The sequence below is a fragment of the Petromyzon marinus genome, chromosome 33 (genome assembly GCF_048934315.1).
Source record: "Petromyzon marinus isolate PM22_M1 ecotype Great Lakes invasive population chromosome 33, UKy_Petmar_22M1.pri1.0, whole genome shotgun sequence".
In the NCBI taxonomy this organism is placed as follows: domain Eukaryota; kingdom Metazoa; phylum Chordata; class Hyperoartia; order Petromyzontiformes; family Petromyzontidae; genus Petromyzon; species Petromyzon marinus.
The window spans coordinates 14267888-14290267 of NC_133699.1; the positions used below are offsets into that span (position 1 = coordinate 14267888).

Sequence of the window (22380 nt, forward strand, 5' to 3'; positions counted from 1 at the left end):
TATTGATATGAGGCACGGTCAGCGTACTGAAAGTCTTTCTTGTAGACTGTAGCCTGCTTCTTAAGCTGCTGACCCTTATATGCCAGCTTGTTATGTCGACTGCAGCAATGCTTATGTAATTGAGTCAGCGTACTGGCAGTCTATAATCTAGACTGCTTCTTAAGTGTGGGTTCTGCTGCTCTATAATGTACTTATTCTAGATTCTTTCTTCAATGCATTTCTATTGTTTCGTTTGCTCACGTCACGCTATTCACTGATATGTAGTACTGCGATGCTGATTTCTATGCTATACTGCTAAATACGTTGGACTTCCTTTGCTACAGCTCATTACATTTCGTCTATGATTTTGTTACATTGTTGGGAAAATCACCAATTTTCCATTTGGCGTACTGCAGCTTTTCTTTCAACATTCACCTGACGGAGCGAGCACATTTCCTCTTTTTTTATATTTTTTAAGCATTCACGTATTCCTTACACATTTATGATACTGACATTTATTTGACAACTTTATTTCAAAATCATATTATTTTATTCATCTAAAAATATTTTTTTCCCTCTGCCATTTTATGACAGTGCCTGCCTACAATGCAGTATTTCGAAAATAATATACATATTTATAGGCACCATGACTCATTGCATTCAATACAAGACAAAGGCATATCATACAAGCATGACCTTCACCTTTGATTACAGTGCTGATCCTCAAAGGTGCATTAACAATTGTTTGCATTTTCCCTCTTCATTGGTTCCTTCCCTAACATTACGTACATAGAAAACTAATCTTAACAAACTGAGTTAGTAAATAGAAAAGTTCAAATGTGTGTGTGTGTAAGTCGATGTGTTTGTGGTTCGAATTCTGTGTGTGAGTCGATGTGTCAGTCCATGTGTGTGTGTGTTAGTTAATATGCGTGTAAGTTGATGTGTGTGTGAGTCGATGTGTATGTTTTAGTCCGTGTGTGTGTGTGTAAGTCGATGTGTTTGTGGGTCGATGTCTGTGTGTGTCTAAGTCGATGTGTGTGTGTTAGTTAATATGCATGTAAGTTGATGTGTGTGTGAGTCGATGCGTGTGTTTTAGTCCGTGTGTGTGTGTGTGTAAGTCGATGTGTTTGTGGGTCGATGTCTGTGTGTGTCTAAGTCGATGTGTGTGTGTTAGTTAATATGCGTGTAAGATGATGTGTGTGTGAGTCGATGTGTGTGTTTTAGTCCGTGTGTGTGTGTGTGTAAGGCGATGTGTATGTGTCTTTTTCACCCGGGCAATGCCGGCTACTTCCCGCTATTGATCTATAATACATTCATGAAATCACTTGAGTCGGCACACTATATAGCCAATATTCTATATAGCCAATCAAGGCGACTGCCTCGCAAGTGTGCACGGACAAGAAAACATTACAGTTGTACATTAAATTCAGCGTCAAGGTTCAAGTTTATTTTGTTTAACCAAGTGGTGAGACAAAGATAGCATCATTTTGCCAGAGTGAGCTGGATCACTACAATGACAAAAGCAATGATGTCAAAAAAGACAATGTGCCCCGCATCACAGAAGAAATCGATTACGTTAATTAACATTTCCTCCAACAAAAGTTCGATCAGACAAATAACTTTTAAAAAAACGTTCAAAGTAAAATTAAGCTAGAGAACCATCAATATGGATTTCGGGTGATTATTGCACTTTTATGTAAACAGAAACTAACATAATGTCCGATAGGAATCATAAACAGTCAGATGTGGTGACCCCGTGGCCTGCGTACCTTATCGCCCATGGAGACGCCTCCAGAGGCTATGATGACGTCTGCATGGGTGATGCCTTCATTGAGAGCCGTCAGTAGATCATCAGGACTGGAAGAACAAAAAATGTTGAAAAGCCAAGTAGTTGCACCAATCAGTTGACCAACACCTCCAGTAAAAGTGTTACCAGACGTGCACATATGTTCAATTGAACCTTATGGCGAGACCCCGGGGTCCCATAAGTCCCGGCTCTCGCATAAACTGCGTTGCAACGTCATTTTATGTCTGTTGAAGGCGAACGACACGGCAGTCTATTCCTCTCGACGAGCTCTACACGATGCGCTAATCAAAGTTTCAAAGTTTTGTTTCTTCTGCGCATTCGTCCTCGCTGCACTTGGACTACATGACAACAGAATGATCCGCACCAGGTAGGTCGTCAAAAATAAATACATTAATTACGTTTTTGACTTCCGTTTATTCGGCACCCCGGGGTCCCGCCCATAAGGTTCAATTGTACCACAATAATTATAATAAAATACTACATTACAGCCCTTTGCCAATTTTCTGCTGGATAAAGACTACCCCACGCTGTTGCCAGTCATCGAGGTTGTGTGAGCAGACTTCACCACGCACGTTTGGGCGCCGCATTGGGTGCCGAGATGTTATCTCCCTTGCCCGGTATGCAGGAGGCCACGGGTTTGATCCCGACCATGACGCTTGTATATTTGGAGTTCGCATGTTCTCCCCGTGGTCGCATGGAATTTTCTCCGGGTCCTCTGTTTTTTTTTTCCCCTCCACATTTATCAACGTGCATTTGTATTATTTGGCACTGGGCCGCTCGGCCCATTATGCAGTTGGCTCGTCGCGTTACACTGACTGGTCACGATTTGAGGTGGGGTTGTTTTTTCTGCTGTTGCGGTAAACATAGCGCCCCTCGTGGCTGCGGGCTTCACTTGGGCCGACCGTTTACATTATTGTGATTACGCTTGTAACACAATTTTTGTCCCTGGGTAGTAGTAAGTGTTATTTTTGAATTGCTTATGTCTAAAAAGTATAGAAAATGGCTATTATTCCCCACATACTTTGCTTTTGTGACCAGGCTGGCTTCACTCCAACGCTGTCCTCTGGACAGTCTGGTCCCTTCACCTGATGAAGGCCACTTGTGTTGTGGCCGAAACGTCGTGATTTTTGTTGTTTTATTTTTTTTACCGACGTAACTTTACCGAATAGAACCAAAGATTATTTTGAAATCTACCTATTTTCAATGAGAAAACGGGTGAATTTGTGTCCTTTTGTTCAGATAAAGTCAGAAAAAAACAACATGAATCGAAATTAACATGTCTTTATACTAAAGTCTCCCATCATGTTCTCATTATTCTGTCCTTGGTTATACTGTCCTTGGTAGCGGCGTTCCAAGTCCAGTATATCCTGGTGGAAGCGCTCGCCCTGCTCTTCCGAGTATGCTCCCATGTTCTCCTTGAATTTATCAAGATGAGCATCAAGGATATGGACTTTGAGGGACATCCTACAGCCCATTGTGCTGTCGTTCTTCACCAGTCTCAACCAGTTCCACATAGTTTTCGGCCTTGTGATTGCCCAGGAAGCCCCGAACCACTGCAACAAAGCTGTCCCAAGCCACTTTCTCCTTACTAGCGAGCTTCTTGGGGAATTAATTGCACTCCAGGATCTTCTTTATCTGTGGTTCGACGAAGACACTGGATTTGACCTTTGCCTCAGACAGCTTAGGGAAGAAGTCTTGAAGGTACTTGAAGGCTGCCGACTCTTTATCTACAGCTCTGACATAAATTGTTTCATAAAGCCCAATTTGATGTGCAGTGGTGGCATCAGCACCTTCCGGGGGTCCACCAGTGGCTCCCACTTGACGTTGTTCCTCCCCACAGAGAACTCAGTCCGCTGTAGCCAGTCCTGCCTGTGGTAGTGCGCATTGGTGTCCCTGCTGTCCCAAAGGCAAAGATATTAGGGAAACTTGGTAAAACCGCCTTGGAGACCCATCATACTTCAAGGCATTCGGCAAGGTTTTGATGCTGTTGTAATCCTCTTTGAGGTGCACTGAGTGAGCCAGGGGAAGAGACGGGTACTTGTTACCATTATGGAGCAGCACGGCTTTGAGGCTCCTGGATGAGCTGTCAATGAAGAGGCACCACTCATTCTGGTTACAGGCAATTCCGATTGCCTCGAACAGACTGGTCACATTGTGGCAGAAGCAGAGCCCATCAAGACGGGTGAAGAAGCTGCAAAAAGGTTGGTGACGCTTCCTCTGATCTGCGACTTGCACACTTGCATCCAACAAGTTTCACTGCGTGAGCCTTGACGTCAAAAGCGCGGCATTGGACTTGGTGAGACCAAGATCTCTGATCAAGTGGTTGAGGTCTTTTTGGTTGGGGTAGTATAGGTTTCTCTCCTCAGCTCCACCTCTGAAATTGTCATCTGGATCTACAACGTCTTCCTCGCTCTCTGACTTGCTGCTCTCTTCTAAAGACGGCTCCTCTCCCCAGAGGAGTGGGTACGGGGAGCTCATGGCAGTGTGGCACTGGGGCGATGGATAAAGGAAGGTCCGAATTCTTGCTAGTCCGACGTTTGGAAGGGTCCACCATGCAGAAGTAGCAGTTGCTTGAGTGGTCAGTGGGTTCCCGCTAAATTCTTGGGAAAGCGAACTTCATGGCTCTCTTTTCCCCTCTGTACCATCCTACAAAAATACATTGATTTCCCCATGACTAATGTGTCAGAGATTCCCGCAACATTTTTTATATATGACATATTTGTTCAATAACATTGAAAATTGTAAAACATTTTAAAATTAAAAACTTTTACAATTTTTTTCACAAATTTTATAACATAAAATTCCGAGCAACATCTTACCTTCCAGAATTTTTTTGCATTGCTCGCAGGTAAAATGAGGTGCCCAGGGTTTGTCTTGATCCCCAACAGGCATGCCGAAATATGCCTTGTAGGCCTCACACATCTTAGCAGATGCTTCCACAGAGTACTTTTTCGCTCTTGTCTTGATAAATTGGCCGCAGACATCGCAAAATGTATCTGCCGGATGCTTGCAGCCTCTTGATGCCATCTCAGAAAAATGCAGATATGTATCGACTTAGGCAGCTGGAACTAAACTGAACTGGTGGGCTTAAGGCCCCTGTATTTATACTACTATTTATATTACTGGAAAGTTTTAGAATGTTCTAGAAGTTACTCAAAGTTTACTCAGTACTGAATCTATCTGGAATTCTCATTGAAAATAGGTAAATTTCAAAATATTACTGTCCTGGTCACAAAAGCAAATTTTGTGGGGAATAATAGCCATTTTCTGTACTTTGTGGCATAAGCATTTCGAAAATAACACTTACTACCCAGGGAAAAAAAATTTTGGTCACACTGTTATTTTTTGCTGCTATCAATTCCCACACAATAAGCCACTTCCACGCTAAGCCACTTTCAGGTCACTTCTGAAACAAAGAGCTACAGAGCTCAGTGGGCCTTACCTGGTAAAATAAAAAAAAAGTTACTAGTTTAGTTTTATAGGTAAACCCTACTGGGAGAGACGAGGCATGCAGTAACGGTGGCAATGGGAGTTTATCAGCGATGGCTGAACACGGCGTTGAGTGCGGGCGCGGTACCCACTTGTCCCCAACAATGCCCAGGTCGATGGTCGGGTAGCCGTGCTCCTGGATGACGGCCAGCAGCGTGGAGCGGTTGCTGTCTCGCACCTTCCCAGGGAGGAGGTTGTCTTCCGGATTCAGCAACTGTGCACACCCACAAGAGCACCCGGCAGTGACGCAAGTTTACACTCGTGCCCTTGGAGAACAGCACCAGGAAATAGTTGCGTCATTATCAAGTCTGTGGGACGCAGTAGTTTGATAATAGTTTTACTCAAGTCACTGTTCACATTATGCCCACTGCATGTGCAGCCCTTTGAGACGAGAAACCCACTCCTGTGATTTCCCTCTGCTTTCCCACAATTTCAATGTACAGTCCGTTCTACTGTAACATATTTTCATAACGCAAATTGGATATAACGCGATCGATAAAATTACGTCGCGCGAGTAAGAATATGCAGTCGTACGGCTGCCTCGGCATAGCATCACCACACAAGGCATTGGGATACTGCTGGATGCTTCTAGATGCTACCCACGCGCCTCGGTCTTTGTTCAGCCTTAATACGCATCTCACGTGTTATTGAAGACTGTACTTTACCCTATATTATTTATTATAACACGATTTTTCCATAATACGGTGTTCTTCAGGAATGCAACTACCACGTTTTCAGAGAGAAGACTGTATTGTTATTTATTTTTCTCCACACCTCACGAAGTCCACCGATGTCCCACTTTATTTTTACCAATTCTGCTTCCAATTCTACAAAGGTCTGATCCGAACGGTGAGTTCCGTGTGTTGTTGTATAATAGTGATTGCCAAATGCAAGTGTCCTGTTCATACCCGGCAATTGGAGTATTTGGTTGCTATAAGTTTCCACATCATAAGCTACTTCATTGAGTTTAACACGTAGGCTTTCGCGACCAATATTATTCATAATAAAGGTTTTTGGGTTAGATCGCGTTATTTATAAATGTGTCGTAACCCTCCACCACCCGACACGGCCAATCAGCAAAAAAGTGTCACGTTGACAAAAGACAAATAATTCAGTACTTTAGCCCACCGGTGTGTTGAAGAGTGAATCCACAACATTTACAGTTTGAGTACGACGTTTCGCTGGTTATTACATCCAGCATCATCGGGCAATTCGCCAGAATGGTAAAGCCCTCGCTTGCTCCCGGTCTTAAATAGAGCAGCAGGGTGACGTCATCATTTAACTCATTTCAGGTGCAGTGATTTGAGGCGGAGGGGGGGTATTGTAATTATATAATCGATTGGTAATCAGTCAATGGTTATGATTAGTAATGAGTTGTAGATTAGTAATTAGTTGTAATGTGTGTTATTGTGATTATATGCTACGTTAGTAATCCGTTAATTAGTATGTGTTTCCCCTATGAACTATCATTTGTGTCCAGGTCGCTTCTGAAAAATAGCTCTATAGCTCAGAGGGTTTTACCTGTAAAATCAAAAATAGTTTCAAGTTTCATAGTTTAATTCTTAGGACCCGCTGTTCCTTAAACGTGATTTCTGGTGGAGCTGGAAGCTGCTGGCGATAATACCGATCATATACATTGCGCAATTGCTTGCTTATGAGCCTTAACCTCGCCAGGTCTTCATTTGAATCAGAGCTAGATGGTACTATTAATATTCTTTTAAATATAAATTTTGCAAAAAAGAAAAATTTGAGAATGTAGATGACCTCATTTCCCGTCGACATGACAGCGACGATGGGGAACTTGTGCACCTCCACCTCTGTGATGCCCATGGTGGCCAGGAGTCCGATCTCCGAGGGGCCCATGTGGGTGCCCTTGGCCAGCACGCACTCCCCACGCTTTATATCGTGGCCTATCGACCTGCGCACAACGCAGTACGAGCCACACGCATTGCACATGTGCGCGCGTCGATCGTTTATCACGCGCGGACACACGGGCATGGGGGACCCCCTTCGCATGACAAGACATATGGATCAGAAAACGTGGACAAAAAATGTAACGGCAAGAGCTGAAAAGTGCACGAGCAGGTATGGAGAGGTGCACGCTTGGAATTTTACTGAGAGACATAAAGGGGCACACGAGGCAATACATGCGAGTTGAATGACATCAAATTTTATCAGAATGTTTATTCATGCCGGAGGAATCCGATGAGCTATGAGGCTCTTTTTCACAGATGTCCAGTCGGGGAGTGTAAAAACGTTACAACAACAAACAATACAAACAAACATGACAGGAGTGCAAAGTATAGCGATAGGTAAGCAAATCACAAACTAACGCAAATAAAAATATCTGCTAAAGTAAGAGAGCTTGGGGCTGGACACGTCGCGAGACGGGGTGATGGCCAGCGGTCGAGACTAACAATCGAGCGACAGCCAAGTGAGAGAACGCGCCCGAGGTGACGTCGACCGAACTGATGAAGCGATGACATCGGATCACGTGCCGGAGCTAAATAAATGTTTGCATCCGAGGACCCTAAGGGACGGCGACAGCTTGGGGGGCATTCATCTGGCATTGACTGATAACGACTGCTGATGATGATGAAGCTTAGACAAAGACAATTGTACAGTTCACGCACAGGGTCAAGGCAGAAGTGTTCAGTTTAGCTCTCCTGGGCACAATCGTAGAGAGTAAAGCTGTAGAGATACAGGGAGAACGATCTCAATTCTAAATGCAAGTTCACTTACCGGATATCTTGTCCTGGCCTGGCTTGAATTAATATCCGAACCTCCAGTTCCTCCGTGCCCTGCTTGTCAGATACAATAGGCACACCATTGCATGGTGGATATACATTAATTATTATTATTACCCCCACCTACCCCCTAAATCCGTCCATCATTCAATGAAGTATCATGATTCAGGGTCATGATTCAGTTAAAGACTAAATAATTACGTTGTCATTATTTCCACAATTTTATCCTAATTGTGCTATCGGAGTGACGTCACGAGTCAAAGTACCGTTTCGGAACTCCCAAAGAGAGCAGTGCAACCCCTTCGTCTTAGAAATCGGCCCACGGAAGTGGATATTGCAGAGCTACCTCCGAGATCCCTTCAAGTGAACACCGGTCCAGCACTTTCCCACTCGCTCTGCACATGAGAGTGAGGTTGGCACACGACAGTCAAACTGATCCTTTCATTCTCGCGACTGAAATTTAGCCAATTGGTTCAGATTAACAACAATTTGACCATTTTTTATCCGAGAGAATGGAGTGGTTTGCCTTTTCTTTCAATGGACCTAAACGTTTCAGAATCAATTACCTATATATACACACACAAAACAGAATAGGCAAATTTGATTCCTCCCACTGTATAAGTAGTTGTGTTTTAAAATAATGGTACTTGTATATTATGTCTGTTCGAGCGGGAAAACAAATTTTTATGTACAAAAACATTTAATTAACTGTATATACATACATAGGGTTTATTACTGATGCTGCCTTACCCTTTAATATGCATATTCATCAAGTCATCAAAAATATTACATGTAAGGCTATCTTCTTGTACAAAAACAAGCAATGCCTTCCGAAATAAAAATTCGTAGGCAGATTACTGAAGCGCCAATCATTCCATTATTTGACTACCGCAATGTAGCATATCAGGTTGCTTCGTCGGCTTAACTCAGTTTGCGGTGCTGCGTTTCGATTCTCAGCGGGTGCATCACTTTGAGCTCTAATGCCATGGCTGGGCAAATGTCCTTGGACCTGAGAAGACATTTTCTCTGTAAGGTTACTCTTATTTTACAAGGCTGCTCTCCGTAGAGATGCTCTCCATTTGTCCGACTTGGTGTTTTTGTTACCAGTGGACAATGCAAAAAGTCCGCGAAGCACGTCTGATCGTCTTGCAATAGTTCCCAGATTTCACACGCAATTTGGATAAAAAATAATTGAATGTAGCTGCTGCCCCAAAGTGTTTTGAACCACCAAGATTTGTCTCTTGGCATCTCCAGTCTGCTATCTCTGTCCTCAATTAAACCGTCTCTATTAAAATCACGAAAGTTCAAGTGTGAAAGTAAGTTTACAACACAATTGCTATTATATTCTTGGTTCTTACCGAAAGAACCAAGAATATGAATTCCTGCAGTCACGAAAGCTTTAAATCAAAATAATTGCTATTGTTAAGTTTTTTTAAAATATGTAATAGTGGAATGCTTTGATGTTGTCTGGGCGGCAAAGTAGCACTTCAAAAATAGCTTTTTAGCTCAATAGGCTGTACTTGGGATATACACTTAAATTCTGATTAAAACTATTTCTTTTATTTTACCAGGTAAGGCCCACTGAGCTATGTAGCTCTTTTTCAGAAGCGACCTGGCCACAAATGATAGCTCAACGAAGTGGCTTATCATGTGAGAATTTATAGCAGCCAAATACTCTAAACGCCTGATATTGATAATAACCGTGGAGGGAAAAACCGAAGATCCGGAGAAAAATCCACACTACCATGGATAGAGAGACGCCGCAAACTTCAAATATACAACAGGTGTCAGGGTCGACCCACAACCTCCTGTATACCAGGCGAGGTAGTTAACATCTCGCCACTGTGACACTGCTGTAATTAACACTTGGATCAGAGAGAGAACACATGCTGCTAATGACATCATCCAAACTATTAGGAAAAGTGCCCTTAGACACATCATGCTCTGGGGGGATGATGGTAAATAATAAGAATGATAAAAACGCAGTGGCAAGCCAAGGAATGGAACACGTCATAGAGAGGACATCCGGCTATGAGTCGCGAGACCATGGAGGTGGCGGTGGCCCGCAGAGACCTTCATCCAGCTGCGGACTGAGCGTGCGTCACAACACTCACGTCGTCCGATTCCTTAAGGAGCTCCGTGTTCTCCACGGGCACCACCGCGTCGGCGCCGCACGGGATTGGCGCCCCCACCGTCACGCGCATCACTTGCCCCGGCATCACCGTCTGGCTCGGCTGCCCAGGGTGCATTACACACACACACGGACACACTGTCAACAGGACCGCTCAATTTGCAGTGCCGGGCCATTTGGAAGATGAACACGCAGAATTACTTCCAAGGTCACTTCAACGGGCCACTTTGCCCACCCACAAAAGGGGGCACCACCTTTTAAATCTTATGAAAAGTCTGCCACAATTGAACAAAAATAATGAATCCTCAGAGCTGGAATATTGCCAAATAAAGTACCACCTTTGCACTCTCCATATGAATGTGTCTCCTGTATTTTAAAGGGCCAAAATATAGAAGCAATCCGGTAACATTGTTATAACCTACTCAAATATTTGCATGAGATTGTCACTATTCAAATAAAAATGCTCATTAAACTGTTGAACAACTGTACATGCTCATTAGACAACAGACCGGCCACTATTGCCTCACACCATGCGATCATCAATGACGCCGTATTTTGGCACTGGGAGTGAGTGTTTAGGGCTTACCGGCTCACCGGCATGCGATTCCCCAATAACAAAGCGGTCACCTGGCCCATCCGCTGCTAAAAAGGGACACGGACAGCAAAACAATGTACACCGTTACCTCAAAGTGAACTAATCGGTGTGTACTCTCTCATTTCCATTTGCTATGACATCCGAGGATAACCTTGGGTTGCCACAATTAGCAACACTCTTCCAAAAAAAATGTTAAATTACATTTTCTTTTTAGATACATTTTAGGGGATTTCTTTTAAACGTTTATCCTCAGAACATTTTCTTCACAACTTCAATGTCACAATAATTGGCACAGAGGCACACAAACCTCTCACGGCATAGCCATCCTTCATGGACGCTGGAAACGGAGGAAGGTTGTCCTTGGCAAAGACGTCTTGGGCCAAAACTCGGCCGAAGCCATCTGCAGAAACATCCCCAATGGAAACAACTGAAATAAGTGTGGCATTAAAATTACATGTGGGACAAATACGAAGTTTTTGTTTTTTAAAAAGAGGAACATTTTAAGAAGAAAATATCCTTGCATAGGCTGTGGGCAAGGATAGCGTGCAGGAAAATTACAAACGGGCTCAGTAGCCTCCTGTCGTAGATTAATGACGTCCCACTACCCTACATCCCACAGTCGGTCTAGAGTGAGCCGCGTATGCAGCCCCCATCACATATAACCTCACCTATGCTTTTATTTTAGTGCAAAGTGTGAAGTAACTGCAGTAGCTTTCACGACACGAGTGCGTTAAGTGTGAGGGAGGTGTAGATCCTCCCACCCTCCCGCCCCCCCGTTCAATTCCGCCACGTCCACCTGCACGATCTTCCCGGCACTCGCCCCGGACGAAATTACGGAGATGAAGCTCCGCTGCAGGAAGTTCCTCTTTTTAACAACGCCAAAGACACCGCGGCTACATTTGTTGAGCGTCAGTGCCAGGGCAGCAGTATAAACCAACCACAAAACAATATTCCACTAACAACACGCCCGCACCGTCGTGTGTACCCGCTGTGCCAGCAGTCCTCAAGAGTTCCAGTCTCCGATCCTGGTGGTTGCTCGCTCTGGAGAATAATGAGTTTCCAGGGCACAGGACAAGTAGAAGACGCCTGGGGCGCAAGGGCACGGCTCATGCAGAACAGGCCCTGGAGTGCCATCGGAAGCATGCAGTAGCGAAGAGCGCCTTACAACCAGATATCCCAGCATAGGGTCTACCATTACGCCTAAAATATATCCAAGAGATATCTGGCTTTGTATTTATATGCCTGGAATTCACCGCTCTCTGTCGCACTAGACCACGATTGCAAGGTAAGCAGAGTTAGACTGATAATCCTAGGATTCACTATATGAACGCATGTTGAACTTATTTTGCTCTGTACGTAGTCAACCGTGCTAATCGGGGTTGCTCCGGTTCGTTGTCCCAGTGTGGCTCGGGATTACTGTCACCAGTTATAAATCTAGTTCGACGTATAATCCTGTGACTCACTTCTTCACTGGTCCTCTGGATCGCTGTCACAAGGTAAGTCGAGTCCGACTTGTAATCCTGCGGCTCATTTGTCACTGTTCTCTGTTACAACTTTATGTCTGTTCCACCTGTATCTGTTATACCAGTTATGGAGAGCGGTAGTGTAGTGGTTAGCGCACTGCGCTATGAACCCGACGACCCGAGTTCAATTCCCGCTCACGGTCAACGCCAGTGACGATTATTTGAACAGTTCCTGGGCCTCCCCTAGGTCGACTCAGCCTCAAATGAGTACCGAGTGCGGTGTGGAGTAAACATCACTACTAGGGAGACAAAGGCGGTTGGGCATGATGCTGGTCATCCACCAACCTCGTGTACCGTTTCCAGCCTTCATAGGTGCTCGCTAACAGCACTTGCCCCAACAGTATGTTAAGGCTATAAGGAGGATCTTTCTCTTTATCTGTTTTGGTTATACCAGAACTGGCAGTCCTCGACTTACGGACACAATTAGTTCCTAAGACCTGTTAGTAAGTAGATTGGTTCGTAAGTCAGAACACAATATACTATATTAAATGCCATACGGTCGGTGTTATTAAATGTGTTACGGTTCAACAAAAAGGGAAGCATTGTTAATCTCATGAATAAAAATTAATATTGTACATTTTCATGCACCATTGTAATAAGTACTGTATCGTAATTAAAAGAAAATAAAGTAGCATAAATAGAAAATAAATTAGTTTTATTTTCACCTACCTTGTGTCCTGCTGCTGGCTTGCTTGTCGGAAGAGGCGTAATGAGTCACCACAATAACACACAAACACACAGCACACGCGCGCACACACACACAGACACACAGACACAAAGATCCCCCGTGTGTGTGCGTGCACATGCGCACGCACGCACACACAACGACAAAGACACACACACACACACCAACGATCCCCCGTATAGCCGTGACAGACTGTTGGGGCAAGTGCTTTTAGCAAGCAGCACCTCTAAAGGTCGCCGCCGGGAAGGCACACGAGGAGGTGAGTGGGCAGCAGCATGCCCGGCCACTTTTGACTGGCGTACTAACCATTGCACTACCGCTCCCCACACACACAGACACACGGGGGCACAGGCACACACACACAGACACACGACAACGATCCCCCATATAACCTTCACAAACTGTTGGGGCAAGTGCTGTTAACGAGCACCTGTGAAAGCCGGCACGGCACACGAGGGGGTGGTTGGCCAACACCACGTCTGGTCGCCTTCGTCTCCCCAGTGGCGATGTTTACACACCACACCAGGTATTCATTTGAGTCTGAGTCGATCTAGGGGAGGCCTAAGACCAGTTCAGATAACCGTCACTGGTGTTAGTCGTGAGCGGGCATCGAACTCGGGTCGCCGGGTTTGTAGCGCAGTGCTAACCACAACACTACTTTCACACAGACGCGTGTGCGCGTGCACACACGCACCAACACTCACTCCCAGCGCGAGGCTGACTCATTGCATCTCGCAGAGGATTCCTCCGCTGAACAAAATAGTTCCGCGGTTCAGTTTACAAATGCGAGTTCGCATTTTAGGTCAATGTTAAAAATATATATTTAATGGAAGCTGGTTCGTAAGTGCGAGTTTTCGTAAGTCTGGAGTTCGTAAGTCGGGGACCGCTTGTATATCGTTCTCCAGATGACTGTCACCCTGTCTCCCTATGTCTCTGTGTATCTCTCTGTGTATCCCTGTATCTTCCTGCGTGCCTTCGTGTCTCCCTCTGTCTCTCTGTGTGCCACCATTTCCCTGTATCTCCTGGGGCCCAGGCGGCCACTCAGAGCAAACCGCTCCACCCCACTTTATCCCAAATCCTATAGCACCCTCACAGTCACCATTTGTTGTCCTTCCCCTGAACTTTTCATTAGCACGGTTGGCTACGTATGGTGCGAAAGAAGTTCAACACACATACATAGTACCCCTCACAAGCATTCCAGGTCTGCTGACCCTGTCTCGTCCATCGGAGCCCTGACATTGTGGCGGTCACCCCTCTCTAATTTGATGAGCGTCTTGTAGTCCACCCTGGGTTTCCAACAATGTGGCCATTGTTCTGGTAGAGCAAGGAAATCCCCAGGCATGATACTCTCCAGTTTCCGCCGTCACTGGCGGAGTCGAAGGGTTTTTTTTCTGTTCTCCGTAGGTTGGGGATGTCTTCCCATCCGGCCTCTCCTCGGAAAGATTGTCAAGTCCCCCAGATCCTCCCAATTATTTCCCGGCTTCGACATCTCCATTGGTCTCCCTCGGCTATGGTTGTAACCTCTTCCACATCGGCTTTGGGTGGCTTGTCACCCCCTACGCCCCAGAGGTCGCCCGGGGGCCAGTCTTCTTCGTCGAGGTTCTCATCGCGACCCAGAGTTTCCCGTGCTTCAGGTTCCGGGTGCAAGGCCGGGCTGTGTCCACGGGCCTGTCCTGGTCCCCATTGGTTGAGCACTGGACAAGTGGGAGGCGTAGTGGTTCAGCCCTTTGGCTGCCGTGCGTGGAGCCTCCTGTTGGTTAGCATCGGGCATGTGGGAACAGTGACTCTACCATTCGATATTAGCATGTGGAGTCTCATATCAGCCAAATTCTGAGCACGTGATAGAGGAAGTGGCTTTTTTATTGGGTGCGGGGCGAGACTCTCAATTGGGCGTTTGTAAAGCGGTCACTAATTGGCTATTTTATGAGCGGCAGTTTTAAAATGGCTCTTGGCACGTGGCAACAATGATGACAGTGGCAGCCGGGGTATATACGGGAAGAGCAACTGGGACTTTTGCTTCAATTCTCTGTGGTGAATCGTGTCTTTAATAAAACCCTGTTAAAGTCTCTACCCATGTGCGGGAAAATTCTCTCCAATGTACACAGCGTATGTGTGTTTAATGACTCCTGTTATAAGGACGAGCGATGGTTGTACCTCGGTAGTTGACAATCTCAGTGCCCAGAACGGGAGTCATCTCCAGCACGGTTATGAAGGCCTTGTCCATCGAGGTGAGTGGGAAGGAGGACGATCGAGACCTGCGAGACATCTTTGTGATGTCCACTGCGCTATGGCCTGCGCACAGCACACAACACTGCCTACCTCACATAGCAATCTCCACATTGTACAACACTGCCTACCACACACAGTAATCTCCACATTGTACAACACTGCCTACCCCACACAGTAATCTCCACATTGAACAACACTGCCTACCTCACACAGTAATCTCCACATTGTACAACACTGCCTACCACACACAACAATCTCCACATTGTACAACACTGCCTACCTCACACACAATCTCCACATTGTACAACACTGCCTACCCCACACAGTAATCTCCACGTTCTACAACACTGCCTACCACACACAGTAATCTCCACATTGTACAACACTGCCTACCACACACAACAATCTCCACATTGTACAACACTGCCTACCACACACACAGTAATCTCCACATTGTACAACACTGGCTACCTCACACAGTAATCTCCACATTGTACAACACTGCCTACCACACACACAATCTCCACATTGTACAACACTGCCTACCACACACACAATCTCCACATTGTACAACACTGCCTACCACACACACAATCTCCACATTGTACAACACTGCCTACCACACACACAATCTCCACATTGTACAACACTGCCTACCTCACACAGTAATCTCCACATCGAACAACACTGCCTACCTCACACAGTAATCTCCACATTGTACAACACTGCCTACCACACACAGCAATCTCCACATTGTACAACACTGCCTACCACACACAGTAATCTCCACATAGTACAACACTGCCTACCATACACAACAATCTCCACATTGTACAACACTGCCTACCTCACACAATCTCCACATTGTACAACACTGCCTACCTCACACAACAATCTCAACATTGTACAACACTGCCTACCTCACACAGAAATCTCCACATTGTAGAACACTGCCTACCTCACACAACAATCTCAACATTGTACAACACTGCCTACCACACACAACAATCTCAACATTGTACAACACTGCCTACCACACACAATAATCTCCACATTGTACAACACTGCCTACCACACACAACAACCTCCACATTGTACAACACTGCCTACCTCACACAACAATCTCAACATTGTACAACACTGCCTACCTCACACAGCATAGAACACTATGTATAAATACCTCGCGTAGCAATCTCCACATGATACACGTCAACGCCGTGCTGTGTTAAGCGATTTCATTACACAATCTCAACACATGTCGCCTTTATACCACGTGCAATTGTTACGGCTGTGTATCATGCAAAGCCAGAAAGAGAGAGTATACATACACTTACTTGACCTCAGAATATTTTCCTTGCTGCTGCAACGAGACTGTACCTGAAACGGAACACGGCTAAATATTGGTGACGTTTCATTAAAATTCATTCATATCCAACGTCTAAACTGACCGTGTCACGACACAGCATAATGTTCCCTATACTGAGATGTCTGAAAGGTTCATGAAAATCTATTCAAATGGATGGGTTTGTCTCGTGAAACAATAAACAATATCGCGTTAAAAAATGTGAAAAAATCAATGCCTGTAGTAGCCTCGTGGCTACTCGAGGAATTATCCAGTTAATAGTGTCTGTCGGTGCACTGGTGACTGTGCTGTTACTTTGCACTGATCTGTGATTATAGATAATATTGCACACGTGTGTTTAACGCAACATACACACAAAATATAATTATTAATAGGATGTAAAATTTCTACAATATCTCAAAACCCAGTGCTCACAGCATTACAATAGTAATGAAAAATATATTTACAATGCCTGTGATGAGAAGTCAAACGTACATTAGTTGATTAAAGGGTAAATGCAGTAGATACAGTGGGAAAATATATTGGTGAATTTTCCGAAACAAAAGCTACAAATTCATATTTTTCAAGTACATTTAACAATGAATTGTAAAGTGTACTGGGTCACGATCACATCTCTTCCAAAATATTTCAATTGCCCCTTGCTAACATTTGAGTATGAATGGGAAAATATTATACGAAATTGTAACGTTTCAGTTTGGGCAGGGAGTGTTATGAATGGGCAGATTCAGGACCCAAAGCAGTCGGGGCGCGCCGGACAGCCTTGGAGACAGCCGTGGGCGGGCGGGGGGGAGGCAGAGGTAGAATAGGTGGGCCAGGGGTGAACTGGCAGGAGATTTACGTACGTTGAACTTCTTTCGCACCGTACGTAGCCAACCGTGCGGGGGGGGGAGGACAATAAACTAAAACACAAGCAGTTCTAAAGAAGTTACTTTGTCAATCTAGACGAGTTAAAAGTGCATAGCTCCAGTGGCCTCCTAATATCGGAAGGAAGAGTATTCCAGACGGCTGCAGAAGGGCTTCTGAAAGTGCGGCGATGCGGTGACCATCTTTGTTCGATAGTTAGCCAAAAAGCCGCTGCTGCGAGGATGACCGAAGTGGGCGCGATGTTTTATGCTCCTTGACGAGATCAGCAAGTAATTGTGGTTCGTTTGCGGTGAGCACTTTGTGTGTAATGAGCGCAACCTCATAAGTTGGCATGGCAATGAGCCTTGGTTGACAGGGGATGGAGAGGGAGGGCACTGGAAAGCCCGTGCGGCGTATGGCATAATGGACCAATGGTCAACGCGGGTTGGATAACGACGGGTGAGGTCACGCAGGAGACGGCAGGGTCAAGGGCAGAAGCGACCGCCGAGGGGAGGCGGGGGTCCCGGGGGGAGCGACGTGAGGCCACCGCGACCACGGCGTGCCGAGAGAGCGCCGGCAAGGAGAGAGGAGGGGGAGGTTGGCGGGACTGAGCGTGGGATAGAGAGCACGGGAAGAGAAAGGAGATTTGAGTCGCCGAGTGGTGGAGTATTCAGCGGGCCTGGAGGCTGGGTGGACAATGTGTAGATATACGAGGAGTGTCCACGTTCTGGATGGGGAATAACTCGTCACTGTGACGGCCGTCTTACACTTATTATTTTGCTGACACTACTGTTCAAGGAGGTTCTAATAAACCCGCCCTACACTGTGAGAGAGAAGACTGTGATTGCCCCTGGTCATCCTGGTGGTCATTGCCATCGTGTTGCCGGATGAGAAATGCAAATTCTAGTTCATCGCTTGCTAAAAGTGACTGAAGTGAATATTCAGGCAGTCTCTTTGAACTGTATTTAAATACCATGAGGAGTTTAATATTCAGGTGATTTACTTGGCACGCTTTTATAGTGCCGAGTTTACGATAGGAACAATAATGATAAACAGTTAGGGGAATACGTCATAGTCCGAACCATATTTATTTACAAATCTCAATTGACAACGCGCGTCTTAATACACAACCTCTGAACGCACGATGACATTATAAACCAGTGCCGGGGTTTTACAAAATGTAAATATACATTCGATATTAATAAACAAAATCACCGAGAAGTAATGCGAGGGTTGGTTCAGGCTATCGCCTCTTCAAGACACTCTTGAGAGAGCCTCCGAAAGGCCCAAACTCAAATTTCCACGGACGCTGAGAGACACGTGGGCATCTCTATACCTAAGAACCCACACCTACAATCAGCACAGTTGGCTACGTACGGTGTGAAGAAAGTTCAACATACATAGACACCTTGTCGTATGTTTAAAGTTACAACTTCAAATAAGAATTTGCCACCACGATGATTCAAATAAAAGCAATTTGGCAAAGTCTAGACGGAATTTGTTCTGGGGTAACAGATGTATTAACATATTTAGGTTCCCGAGAAAAGGTGCATGAGAAGGAACAAGGCAACACAACACTTGAGTTCACAAAGCAATGCAAAGAGAAGTAGTTCTTAAGGTCCTTAAACTACTAGAAGCACAGGTCAAATAGGTCAAATAGGTCAAACAGGTCAAATAGGCAAACTACAGGCTAGATGCAGTCTAAAGCATTTTTATTTAAGGTTTAACCAGATCAACATGCCTAATCGGAGTCATAAACATAAATGAGATCCATAGCAGAGTCAAACATTCAAGGCAAATTCAAAGGATACATCTAAACAAGGGATAGGCCCTTCTGTTAAATTCCAATACTTAGTTTCAGTTAACCCTGGCCACAGTCGAAAGCTAGAGGAAACAATGAGACTATGAGTTTATTGGTCAAACTAGTCTCAGGAATAAAAGATTAATAAAAGGAAAATAAGAGCGATCGGATTTCCTACATATCATGGGACCTTTCTACTCTCTGCTCTGACACTGGTGAGACTAGGCCATGTCACGAAGGCTGTCTCTGGTGTAGGCCAAACTGTTTCAAAGACAATGTCTAATTATTATCAGAGCATGTTTGTTTGCATGTTCACCACAAGTACGTGTGGTTAATGCAGACTTGATTCCTTGCAAAATGTATCTATTTGGTGTTTGAACATATTAAGGCCTGTTTCATTGCAAGAAAGGGTAAAACCTATTCTTAATTTTTATCATTGGGTTTCCTACCACTGGCGTCAAGAGAAGTGAAAGAAAGTCTACAGTTCGCCGATCCGTGATCCGGGACACAAGCTCGCAGACATTGGACACGGTGCCGAGCGCAATTGCTCTGGTCACCCGGGTGAACGATCTCGGACACGCTGCCGAGCAACGTCGCAGAGGTTGCAGAGCTCACAAGGTCACCGGCAAGCACGGACCAGGCAAAGTTTCAGACATTCGCAGGGCTTACGGGGACTCGGACAGAGACAGAGCCGAGTTGCAGAGGTTGCAAGGACTCACAGGTGGGCAAGGTATGGACTGAACAGGGTTCAAGAGGTTGCATTGTTTTGAATGTAGAATTTTAAATAAAAATGTTTTATGTTTCCAGTACATTGCTATTGTCACCATCATAATATAAACATTCAACATAAACACAAACGAATAAAAAAACAGCTTCATTAAAAACAAATTTTATCGTATGATTTGCAGTATGCCGGATATCGCCTATAATCAGAAAGGGTGTCCCCCCCCCTCAATGAGTCCAATTTAGAGGTTTTACCGTACAGAGTGGTGTAAATGTCCCAGTATACAAGGGTACACGACACCGGCACCTCAACACACCCAGCACTTCTGATAATGGTTCCGATTCCTTCGCTACGATGTTTCCACAGAGGGGAAACGGCGGTGAACCCGGACTGCCAGACGAATGGATTTCATTCCGGCACTTCTACACATCTATTTAAACCACTGTCTGCACACGAAGGTGAGGAAGGTGATAGCGGGGATGGCTGTGGAAAATGTTACACGATGACCTGGGGAATGGAAACGATTACACCGTCCCCAACAGGCGGATGAACAACAACAAGAGAGAGCACACGAGAAGGGGAAGACACACTTGGAAACACGCCCTGTGCGCCGGGCATCATGGAGGATGGAGTGGGTTGATCATCGGACACATGGTGAAGAGCCGGCAAGGGGAGAGCTACGTAGGGAACGCTTCCATTAGACCTGCAGAGACACGACAGGAGAACGGCAGCTGTGCAGCAACACTGGCGGCAGGTTTGACATCTTCACTCGATGAACGTCGCTTCTTAATCAACTCACCTGGGATGACACCTCGTAATCATTTGCCCCATCCTTGCAGACTTGTGCCGAGTCACTTTATGATGCACAGGGACGGCTGCCGCAGGGGTGCCCACCGAACGTGTGAGATGAGATGGTGATGAAAGGGCGCTTTGAGATGCTCAAGTGTTAAAAAAGCACTGTACATAATGTGAAAAATGTGAACGATTTTCTTTGTTCAAAGCGGAGAATACGTCTTCAATCCTTTTATTTAAAAACTAAAAAAAATCATACAAAATAAGGAATTGCAACCTACATTTTTATTTTCATAGTTCCCGGGTTTTATTTTTAGAAGGGGTCAAGCAGAGAGAAATGCTTGAATCAACGTTGTTCATAACAGCATCCAGAAGCTGTCTACCTCGGGTTGTTTTGGAAAAAAACCAAGCCATGAATTCCCTTCGATATTAATCTGCAACACCCTTCCTTTAAAAAAAACACTCACACTGTAGCAGTTGGCTTTTAAACTCAATAACGAAACAATTATGGGTAAAGAAAGATCTCGCCAAGGTGACGCCCCTCCAACCAGTGATTTCACCTCCGGGCATTTCGACGGCCAATCCTGAGGCCTTGTAAGTTACCGCCAGGTCCACGTGCCAGTTCCCTTGGGTTAGACCCAGGGGGACGGCACCCTGCGGCACCGGAGCCGCAAAGCGGCTCTTTAAAAGGACTGCTTCGTGACAGTTATTTATTAAGGACCCAGCGTCTCTTACTCGCGCGCATTGCGGCTCTTGAAGTATTGAGTCTTTTGTTTGACTGAATTCGAAAATAAATGCCTCATCTTGTTTTTCTGCTTGCCACCGACCCCTGGGATAGCTGCTCAGGAGGCCCCAACGATGCCCACGCTGACCTGTTCTGCACAGAGAGCGAGTATGCCCACCAAGGTACAGGGATTGAACCGCTTTCCCCGACCACTCCTCACTCTCTTGCCTGCTGTCTGATTGCGTGACTCTAGAGCTCTTTTAGATCCTCCTCTTGAGGGCAGGAGAAGCATCACCTTGGTGAGATCTTTCCTTACCCATAATTATTTTTATTGATTTTAATGGATTTCATTTTTTTCGTGAATTCCAAATAATTATCTGTTAAAAACGGCTATGGACGTGAGGAAGAGGTTTAACTTGGCCATGGAAGCAACTGCATCTGGATATCTGCACTGCATCTTGGCTCTGCTGCATGCAACTGGAAGCCAAAAGGTCCTTAGCCAAACGCACCTGACCACGAACTAAAGCCACGGAAGAAACCCAAAATAACCAACCACTTAAAAGTAAAAAGTGCACACGTTGTTCACTTTGACTTCAATCATTAATGCTTCCACCACTCCCGCTCTGTGCCCTGTCTGCTCTGCTTCATGGCCAAGTGAAGAGGAGCGCTCTGCTGGGTGCTGCGTGTGGCAGGGAGGTTCCTTGCCCCATGCCTGTGCTCCACGGCTGTGATCCAGCACTGTGGAGCCGAGGGTTGGTGGGTCACGTACGTTTGTAAAAACTACCCACGCGCGTCAAGGTCGCCATCTCCTGGCGTTCCGGGTTAAGGCAGTACAGCAAGTGGGTTAATTTCCATCTGTACGTGGGTTGAATATTACCTCCACCTCCCACCACACATGGTTTTCTCTGGGTACTCCGGTTTTCTCTGGGTACTCCGGTTTTCTCCCCA

The 22380-nt window shown here is 45.5% G+C and overlaps 1 protein-coding gene across 9 annotated transcripts in view; it reads right to left on the reverse strand.

The window, feature by feature from the left end:
• The window catches only part of GPHN (gephyrin), a 61130-nt gene that overhangs the window by 12778 nt on the left and 25972 nt on the right, over positions 1–22380 (reverse strand). For 3 of the 9 annotated variants that reach the window (XM_032965248.2, XM_032965246.2, XM_032965253.2), the window contains 10 exons: positions 16514–16562; positions 15111–15248; positions 12941–12958; positions 11056–11148; positions 10740–10795; positions 10137–10256; positions 8018–8076; positions 7040–7193; positions 5368–5489; positions 1749–1836 (listed from right to left, as the gene is read on the reverse strand). In XM_032965248.2, coding sequence (XP_032821139.1) covers positions 1749–1836; positions 5368–5489; positions 7040–7193; positions 8018–8076; positions 10137–10256; positions 10740–10795; positions 11056–11148; positions 12941–12958; positions 15111–15248; positions 16514–16562 — 897 coding nt within the window. The remainder of the gene's footprint in view (positions 1–1748; positions 1837–5367; positions 5490–7039; positions 7194–8017; positions 8077–10136; positions 10257–10739; positions 10796–11055; positions 11149–12940; positions 12959–15110; positions 15249–16513; positions 16563–22380) is intronic. The other 6 variants (XM_032965251.2, XM_032965252.2, XM_032965255.2 and 3 more) reach the window with 3 other exon arrangements.